This window comes from Psammomys obesus, unplaced genomic scaffold (genome assembly GCF_907164565.1).
Source record: "Psammomys obesus unplaced genomic scaffold, mPsaObe1.curated_primary_1811, whole genome shotgun sequence".
NCBI lineage: Eukaryota > Metazoa > Chordata > Mammalia > Rodentia > Muridae > Psammomys > Psammomys obesus.
Genome location: NW_026591918.1, coordinates 9,124,513 through 9,134,399, shown reverse-complemented (window position 1 = coordinate 9,134,399; position 9,887 = coordinate 9,124,513). Strand labels below are relative to the sequence as shown.

The window sequence follows — 9,887 nt, the reverse complement described above, 5'->3', positions numbered from 1 at the left end:
TCCTTCCTTCCTTCCTTCCTTCCTTCCTTCCTTCCTTCCTTCCTTCCTTCCTTCCTTTTCTGTTTTTTGAGATAGGGTCTCATAATGTCATACAGTCCAAACTGGCTTTTAACTATGTAACTGAGGATGATACCAAACTCTTGATCCTTCTGCTTCTACTTCCCAAGTGCTAGGATGAGACGTGTGCCACTGAGTCCAGCTCAAATGATGTGACCGTTCAGCATATGTGTGTGAGTGTGTATCTGTGTGTGTGTTACTGGGTGTTGGGCACAGGGCTTCACATACACTAGGCAAACTCTCTGCTGCTGAGCTATACCCGCAGCTGACTCGCTTTTTGCAGATGTGTTTCATCTTCCTGCTAGATGCCAACCACCGTGAGAGCTGAGTCAGCATCACATCCCCATGGCATCTGCTGGGTGGAACCACTCAGGGACTGTTCCCTCCACAGACTCATTCTGCCCCCCTGAGTCTCACCTGCAGTCTAGCAGGATTGTAGACCATCTCTTCAGACTGATGTTCCCTCCCTATTCCTTCCTTTCTAAGTATTTCCTTTCTGAGGAGCCACCCAGAGGAAGAGGGCTAAAAAGAATGAGGAGGCAAAATGGGGCAGTATCCCTGCTCTTTGTAAAAATCTAGGGTACAGGGAGTATAGGTAGGGGCTTAGAAGGGACATCCCTGTGCCTAACTTGGATAATAATACAGAGAGCAGGCCTCTGGAATGACTGCCCACATTTAATCTGATAAAAGCCCCAAACCTACCAGGTATTGTGGCATCCATTTAAGAAAGTACAGGAAGTACTCTAGGCTAGCCTAGAGAAAACAGATGAAACAAAAAGCCACAGAGCCACTCAAGAGGAAAATGTGTCCTCTGCTCCTTCCTTAAATCCTTGTCTGGATATGCTTGGGCTGCAGAGAACACAAGTTAGTGTGTTCCATCCACTGCTCTATCTCAATCCTTCATGTCTAAGAACCACAAGCATCCTCAAGGCCTCAGAGCTGACCAGTGGCTACCATGGTCCAGATTCTACCCGTGCCTCCTGAAACCCCCACACAGCCCTTTGATTGTCATGCCCGGTTCCTCTGCCTTCTCACACTGTCCCCTCCTGACCTGCTACCCACAAGAAGCTCCTGGGAAAAATGGAGAGTTGAGGACCCCTGACAACAGGGCATGGCAGTAAGTCTGGGGTGAAGGAGTTCAAGTTGTGCCCTTCAGGGCATTGTGGCAGAAAGCTGGCAGGGTGACGGATGTCCTCTGACAGCTGGGAGGAAGAGGAAGCAGTGGGGAAACTGCAGGGGTGGAGCAGGCTCCCTGCCACGTCCTGTTGGGAGGCTACCTCAGGTCTGGTTCTCAGTACCACGGGCCAGCTGGTGCTGAAAGAGCTGGGAAGGGTGGGGACTTTTTAATTACTCAAGTTACAGGGAAAGAGGGGATAGGAGTGAAGAAGGAATAAAGGCAAAATTTAAGATGTAACTTGCAATAATACTATTACAAATTTGGACAATTCTTTCCTGTATCCAGACGGGATCTAAATGGTACTGGGAGTGACAGTCCCCCCCGGAGCACCCGAGTTCTTGGATCTGTCATCTGAATGAAACTGAGTTAGGTGAAGCATGAGTTCAAATCTCAGCCATACCACTAATTAGCCGAATATCTGAAAAGCCCTGACTCTTTACAAGGCTGCGGTTCTGGTGGAGTTCTGGTGGGGTTGTAGAACATTCCAGAAGGCTGCTCTGATACCACTCTCATGTTCCTCCTTGTCACAGAGAAGTCCCACTTCTCCAAGTAGAAATCCCTGATGTCCCTGGGTGTTTGCTCAGGATGTTCCCGGGCTGCTGGTGTCCCTGTCTCTTTGGAGTCATCTGAAAAGATCAGAAGCCAAAGCTGGAGCTTTCCCCACAGAATTCTCGTTAGAGCTGTAACTTGACATCTGATGTTGGACCAGCTTGTGAGCCAGCTCAGGGAGGCTTAAGGTGGTGGAAGTCCTCTACTGGGTCCTTTTTAGTGTGTCTATTTAGTCCTAACCAGATCTTGCGCCCTGGGTTTCCTCTATTTGCTGCCCTTCTAGGATGGGCAGTTCCCGACTGCCCCAGCTGGACTGCATAAAGCCAAGGACAGGGTGGTGTCCAATGGGCCTTATTGTTCTTGGAGGAGGGACATGTCATCACTCTTTTCATCCTGCTCCTTCCTCTCTTCCTTTATCCTGTCAAATGGCCCCTGCTTCAGCAGCTTTCTGTCAGACATGTGACCTCTAGTCTTTCACAAAGATCTTTGCTCTCTAGTTATTCAGTCATCTTCCAAATATGTGTCAAGCCATGGCCTGCCCTTGTCAAACTCACCCTGAGACAGAGAGACCTTAGTGGAATAATCTTAGACTGTGGAGGCTTGTAAGTCAATGCACCAAAGTGAGTGTGACAGATTGGGAGGATTTGGGCAGGCGTCTCTGAGGAAGTGATGTTTGAACTGAGAAGGGCCTTGGAAAAGGGAGGGATGGGAGGTGAGGAAGATGATCTGATGTGGGGATACTCTGTACACATACACATACCATTTCCTTTGTGGTTCTCCATCAGGATGCACAATGGAAACATGTTGAGAATTTTTAACCCTATAGATGCCCAAGGGCTGGGAGTGTGGCTCAGTGGCAAGTGCTAACCAAACATATGCAAAGGCCCTGGGTTTCAGCCATAGCACTTTGGAGGCTGAGGCAGGAGGATTGCTTAAATCCAAGAGTTCAAAACCAGGCTAAACTCCTGATGAGACCTCATTGACTAGGATCAGAAGAAAGGAAAAGAAGACCTCCCCTATCAGTGGGCTTGGGGAGGGGCATGCATGCAGAGGGTGGAGGAAGGGAGGGATTGGGACGGGAGGAGGGAGGGAACCACGGGGGGGGGGGATACAAAGTGAATAAAGTGTAATTAATAAAGAATAAAAAAAGAATAAAAAAAACAAAACAAACAAAACAAAACAACAACAAAACAAAACCAGTCTAGGCAATGTTGTAAGACTTCATCATTTAATTAATTAAATGATGAGTAAAATTAAAATGAGACCAGGTGGTGGTGAGGCATGCCTTCAATCCCAGCACTTGGAAAGCAGAGGCAGATCTCTAGTCTACAGAGGGGCCAGCCTGGGCTACAGAGTGAGTTCTAGCACAGCCAGGGCTACACTGAGAAACCCTGCCTTGAAAAACAAAATAACAACATAAACAAAGACAAAAAACAAAACAAGAAAAGAAAAAGAAACTTAAAAGACAGTGAAAGTTGGACTGGCAAGACAGCTCGAAGGGCGAAGGTACTTGTTGCCACACCTGATGGCCTAAGTTCCACCTGCCTGTCCCCTGTGGGAGGAAGAGAGAACTTACTCCCAAAAGCTGTCCCCTGACTTCCATTCGTGTGCCCTGGGACATCCCTCCTCCCCCAAATAAATAAGTCATTCTTTTTGAAATACAGTAAAAGCTTTCCATCCACTGCACATCCATCTACCAGAAGATCCCTTTAATGATGGTCACCAACAAGGAAATGTAGAGACAATCAACAGATGATCTGTTAGCTCGTTTGAGCCTCTGGGTGTCACTCTCGGGGGCTGCAGCTCCCACAAAGCCCTTATCTTTCTTACAGGCTGTTACTTAGTGGTCAGACTAAGGCTGCTGTATTGTCTGGCTTCAAGGCAGGATTGAGGGGAAGGCTCGTGACTTGCTAGGTTTTTCTCCCCTATTCCCCCAAGTCGTGACGGGGGGCCTCTCCCTCTGCCTAGAGCTTTCAGGTCTCTTCCTCAAACAGGTTGCTCATGTCTCCTGACCTGCTAGGCTTTAGTTACACAACAGTCTGTTGCTTCCTAGGACAACTTGTAACGGGACTCAAAGGGGAAAGAGGATTCCCAGGGCCTCCAGGAAGATGCCTTTGCGGACCTCCTGGGAATGTGAATAACCCCTCCTATGGGGACTCCATGTATGGGCCCGGCTCCCCTCGAGTTCCTGCGGTAAGGCTCTTTGGGGCATAGTCCTGGTGGGTGCTGAGGATGCTCTCTACCTGCTCCTAGACCTTTGTGATGTAATTTAAGAAAATTCACTTTCCCTTGTTACAATGGCTACCCACATCACTATGGGAAATTGCAAAGTGGGAACAAAGCCAAAGGAAAACAAACTGTAAATTTGGATGTGAGGCCACTGAGGGCATTTCCCCTCTTTTTACTTTCAAGGCTAATTTTGATATGTTGAGATTATATTGTCTGAAAGAACTGTGCATGGCTAAGGATGCAGCTCAGTAGCTGACTGCTTGCCTAGTGTGCTCTGAGTTAAATACACAGTATTGAACATGATGAACATCATTGTTGAAGATCATTGTGTGATCATTGTTGAAGAGTCATTCCCAGATATCAAATTACTTACCTATGTAGCATCATCTTTTAAGCCTTGGTAACATATTTTTTAAAAACACTTAAATATGTTAAAAGAAGGTAGATAGTTTTATTTCAAACTCTGAACTGGCTCAACACTCCCCCCTATGAGAAGCAAACAGAGTTGGTTCCTCTGGCTCTTCCTGTCATGTGGGGAAGCCTTTCTAGGCCCTGACCACTATGTTCTCTGGCAGATTTTTGTGGTCAACAACCAGGAGGAGCTTGAGAAGCTGAACACTCAGAATGCCATTGCCTTTCGCAGAGACCAGCGATCTTTGTACTTCAAAGATAGCCTTGGCTGGCTCCCCATCCAGGTACTCTGGGGCTGGCCCCTTAGGCTGTGATCCTCCTGTCCTCAGCCAGGAAAGGGACACTCCTCTTAGAAGAGAGGGAAGCTAGAAAATTGGGGATGGACAGAGCTTCTGCTGTGTGTCTGCAGAGAGGGCCACGGGTCCTCCCTCACCTTCTGGGCAACCTTCCATAGACTACCCAATCAGAAGCTCCTATTGAGCCAGGATTCCCTTTGGGAAAGATGGTCTCTCCCCCCTCCTCCCCAGAGGAAGATGAGGAATGCCTCCTAGACCCAGAGCATTTGTTCCCAGAGCTAGAGACTGTCCTACCTTGCGGCTGCCTAGGCATGCCACCATCGTTAATGTTTGTGTGTTTCCTTGGCCAGCTAACCCCCTTCTACCCTGTGGGTTACACCGTAAGGCAGCGTGGCACCTGTGGGGATGGGGTCCTGCAGCCTGGGGAGGAGTGTGACGATGGTAATCACGATGTGGGTGACGGCTGCATTGGTGAGTGGGGCCCAGCCTGAGAGGCCTGGACAGCAGAGGGGGTGGGCTAAGCCCTGCTATCAGCTGTCATGTTTTGAGGCAAAGGCAAGGGACAGTATATGGGAGAGGGGGACGCTTTGGAGAGCTGCTTCCCAATCCCAGCCCACACGTTCATTAGCATGTCAACAGAGGTGTTTAGGGGCTTGTCTCTAGAGAAGCCTTCCTTGTCCCTGGCCCTCTTCTTCCAAGACTGACTTCTTGGCAAACCCATATTGCGAGCTCAGGAGAAGAAGGTGATGGCCCTCACTTTGTATACTAGAAAGGCAGACAGACAGGCCGAGACCAAATCAGAACTCCTTTTCTAGGTAGACACTAGACACAAGCTGTCAGCTGTCAGTGGTCAGGTGGGGCAGCTAACGCTGCCTCCAGGCTCTTGGACAGTGCTAGGACCTGGCTCTGGAGGATTCGCCATGATTCGGGCGTTTTGTTGTTGTTGTTTCCATAAAGTGACCAGAACAGGAAGTGAGACAGATGTACAGTTTTCAGAGTCAGAACAGAGTTCAGCAGCTGGCTCTGGTTGCCACCCAGTTCATCAAGGATGGCAGTGGGGACCATTTCCAGAGATTTGAGATGACAGGGGCTCGTGTCTCCATAGATCCTTCCAGCTGATGTGTGAACGGGTTGTCTGGATGAGGCTTGGGGTCAGTGCATCCATCCATGACTCAGTTTGCTTAAGTCAGAAGTGGGAATGTGTGGGCATCATTGCTGTCCTTCCTTTTTAGAAGCTCAGGGGACAGATGACAGACACTGAGATGAAGTTCCACTCAGGGCTGAGAGGCAGGGGGAGGTTATTATTCTCTCAGTGAAGCTGCACCAGACCCCTGGCAATTTTTGGATGACAAGCTCTGAGGTACTGGCTTTTCCAAGAATCCCTTCAATAGGAGCTGTCATAATCAAAAGAAAGTAGCGAAGCCTCCATGCCCTCTAAGAATAAAGGTGGGGTAAATACAAGCGTGGTAGCACATGCCTGTAATCCTAGCATTTGAAAAGCTGAGGCAGGAAGATCATCAAAAATCAAAGGCCAGTATGGACTACATAACAAGATCGTGTGTAGGTAGATAGGTAGGTAGGTAGGTAGGTAGGTAGGTAGGTAGGTAGGTAGGTAGATGGATTCACGCATGCACGCATGCATGCATTCGTGGGTGGGTGGATGGATAGAGTCCTTCTCCTTATATGAAAATAAAAGTCTCTGTGAAGGCCACATGGTCCCTTCAGAACCCAGGCAGAACCTAGTGGTAGCCTGCCTCTCCAGAGCACTGTGCTGACGGAAGCTGCACCATGCTCTCTCACCGGGGTCTGGTAGTCTCCTAAGCCTTACCTTACCAACGCTCCACAGTAGTTCTACGAAGGGGAGACAGTGCTACCCTCCCAGTTTTGCAGATGACAGGAAGGCTCTGGTCTCCCTGGTAGGTTTGTTATACAGAACCCTCATCTCATTGTTCTTACCTCAGCTGTGTCAGTGAGATGCTTGGTCCTGGGAGGGTCTCAAACCCTATGGAAGCTGGTTCTTACATGGGTGCTCTTGGGGCTCCACTGGGTCAGACTGTCCTTACTATGTGGGCAAGCCTGTTACACCCTGCTCCTTCTCAGGACTGTACTTCTTGTACCTCTAGACTGTCACCGGGCCTACTGTGGAGATGGTTACCGGCACCAGGGCGTGGAGGACTGTGACGGCTCTGACTTTGGCTACCTGACATGCGAGACCTATCTCCCTGGGTAGGAAGGCCACCCACACTCTCACGGCTTATCCCCTCCCCTGCTCTCCTTCACAGATATTTTCAAGGGCCTTCTGTGTTCCTGGTACTTTCTCAACACCGAGGTCGGGTTAGAGTCCATGTTCCCCCATCATCACACTCCCCAAGAGGCCCCGGTCAGAGCACTCTCAGCCCGTAGGTCCATGCTGGGCCAGGATAAAGTAGGCTCCAGGTCAGCTAGTCCCAGTGGTTACTGGGATGTGGCCTGGGAGGAAGTAGAGAGGAGAGCACAGAGCAGCAATGAGGGCATTTCACAGACTCCATCTGTCTACCCGGCTGAATTCCCAGAACACTAGCCACCTCCATAAATCTAAAGGAAATCAGATCAGAATGAATATGTAACCTTAGGAACTTACAATATAGCTCAGAAAGCCAGGTTCAATTCTCAGTCCTGCAAGAAAGAAAAAAGAAGGTCTGTAAGATGACTCAGTGGGTAAAGGCACTTGCCATGCATGCCTGGTGACCTGAGTTTGATCCCCAGAACCTAGGTAAAGGTGGAAGGCGAGAACTGACCCCACAAACTTGTCCTCTGACCTGCACGTGTACACCATGCATACTTCTACCCCATCACACACAGAGAGAGAGAGAGACAGAGACAGAGAGAAAGACACATACACATAATTTTTAAAAAGTAAAAAGAACAATGTCTAATCTCGCCAGTTCATGATCTCTCAAAGAAAAGATCCCCTTCAAGGACCCCTCTAGACACCTCAGAAAATCCTCAGTGGACATTCAAATGTGTTAATGTCCTGCCTTCCACAATGGCATCTTCCAAGCTACCTGAAGCCCCAGCCTCCTGCCCAGAATGTACCGTTCCAGTGCGGAATGGCACTAACCGGTGCTGTGCTCCCCTGCCCCTAACGGAATCAGTTGTGTGGCACTCTAGGGAGCCATTCAGATCACTTACTCGCTCAGGAGTCCAGTAGCCTCAGCCTTGGCTTTCGTCACTTAGCTTCTGGCAGGCCTTCAACGGGCTGGAAAACAGACAGCTCCCTTCCCACAGTTCCCTCCAGCCCATACTCTCAGGGCCCTCCTCAACACTCAGCCTCCAACACAAGCAGCCTAGGCCACCTGGCTGCAGGAGTGGCACACTTCCTGTCACCCCCAAACTCCAACCCTGGTTAGGCTCAGCCAGAATCCCACTGTGGTGTATGTGGGAGGCACGGGGGCACTGTCCTATGCCTGATCTAAGGAGAGCTCCTAATAGCCACCTACGGGACATGGCCAGACCGAGCTGCTTACTGGCCTTATAGGGTCATGTAGTGTTGACATGGAACTAACAGCTGGATGGAGCCTGGGGCTGCTCGTCCAGTCTCTAGAAGCCTCCAAGAGACAGATGTGAACATGTGTGGATAAGATACTGGTTGAAGATTACCATTTGGGTTTGCGGAAGTGTAGACTACTCTGTCCAGCACGGCAAATTAGCTATTGTTTTAAAACCGTTAGAATTTTAAACTCAGTCACGCTAGCCAGATTCCAAGGGCTCAGCAGCTGTGCCAGGCCAGTGCTGTCCCTCAGACACAAATAGAGGACATCTGCCTTGCTTTAGTCCAGAGTGGTTTCACAGACAGTACGGGACACCTGTAGGCCTTGAGAGGGGTTGAGCATCTCATAGGGGATGTGTTGACATCGGGGCTGTCCTACCACGCCAGTCCCACTGCTAGAGCTTGAAGTAGAAAACCCCAGAGACCCACACCCAGAATGAGGCAGAAAAGGTTTCCTAGACTGTGGCTCTCATTGAAGGTTACGGATCAGCAGTCACTCTTTACGTGTGCTTTTCCCTGCCCACTATGCTGTCTGCTGTCCCTGCCCTGAGCAGTATTTTTTTTTTTTTTTTTTTTTGCCTCCCTCAGATCATATGGAGACCTTCGGTGCACCCAGTACTGCTACATCGACTCCACACCCTGCCGCTACTTCACGTGAGAGGCTCAGGGAACAGGCGGGCCGCAGCCCCTGTCACTGGTGGCTGTTTCTCTGCCCTTCACATCAAGCTGGCCTGGCCCTCTCCTGGGACAGTGCCCATTGACCTTCATGAGACAAAACAAGGATACATTCTTGCTGCTAAGACATGCTCTGGGCTCAGTTTGACTGGAGGAGTTTTGGACCACTGCACCCTGTCTTAATCAAAAGAACCAGAAACCCTCTACACGTCCACCCTTGGAACTGTCCCCCACCCCCACCCCCACCCCACCACCATCTGGCTAAACAGCTGGCTGTAACGCCTTATCTTGCTGGCTCAGGCCACACGTGGACTTGGCTTAGCACTGTTAGACATACAGGAGTCTGCGGCCCCGGTGCGGTTTGTTCTGGTCTCACTTGGGTTGAGGAGCGCTGGTGCGTAGGCTTCCGCACCGCCACGCACAGCTGTTCTGACCCCAGGCAGCCAGCTGTTGTGTCTCTCGCGATTTAAGAGCCACAAAACAGGAGGTGAGCATATTCTCGTGGTGCAGCTCCCAGCTTCAGATGTGCTGAGGGCCCCTTCAACTGGCCAGAACCTGCGTCAGCCTCGTGTGAACAAGGTCCAGGCTTACTCCCAGGAAAAAGGTGGACACTCAGCCGAGGCACTTGCCACATGAACCCTATCAGAACAGAAACCTCCCTCCTCTTGAAGTTCTCCAAGGGACAGTGGCTATAGCTTCAAATCCCAGGCACCATCTTGGCCTTGTGGTTCTCTCTGCATCTTGACCTGTGTCTTGACAGTGCCCTTCAACCATGTCCTGTGTGGGAGGCTGACTCCACACACCCTGTTCAGGACAGGCGCTGGTGTTTCCTCATGCTGGCTTCCGGGTTTGGGGTTCCACTGCTGAGTCCTTGCTGCCTGCTGGAGAGGCCTTGCGACCCTCCTCCAGGCCTGTCATCCTGTACACCCTTGTATGTTGTGTTGTCTTCCCTTATCCCCCGTGT

General features: G+C 50.2%; 1 protein-coding gene across 2 annotated transcripts in view; it reads left to right on the top strand.

The window, feature by feature from the left end:
- Colq (collagen like tail subunit of asymmetric acetylcholinesterase) overlaps window positions 1-9,124 on the top strand; it is a 51,457-nt gene extending 42,333 nt beyond the window's left edge. For both annotated transcript variants that reach the window (XM_055612212.1, XM_055612211.1), the window contains 5 exons: window positions 3,837-3,976; window positions 4,588-4,707; window positions 5,070-5,190; window positions 6,843-6,945; window positions 8,837-9,124. In XM_055612212.1, coding sequence (XP_055468187.1) covers window positions 3,837-3,976; window positions 4,588-4,707; window positions 5,070-5,190; window positions 6,843-6,945; window positions 8,837-8,906 — 554 coding nt within the window. In that variant the 3' untranslated portion in view covers window positions 8,907-9,124. The remainder of the gene's footprint in view (window positions 1-3,836; window positions 3,977-4,587; window positions 4,708-5,069; window positions 5,191-6,842; window positions 6,946-8,836) is intronic.
- Window positions 9,125-9,887: the final 763 nt, after the last annotated feature.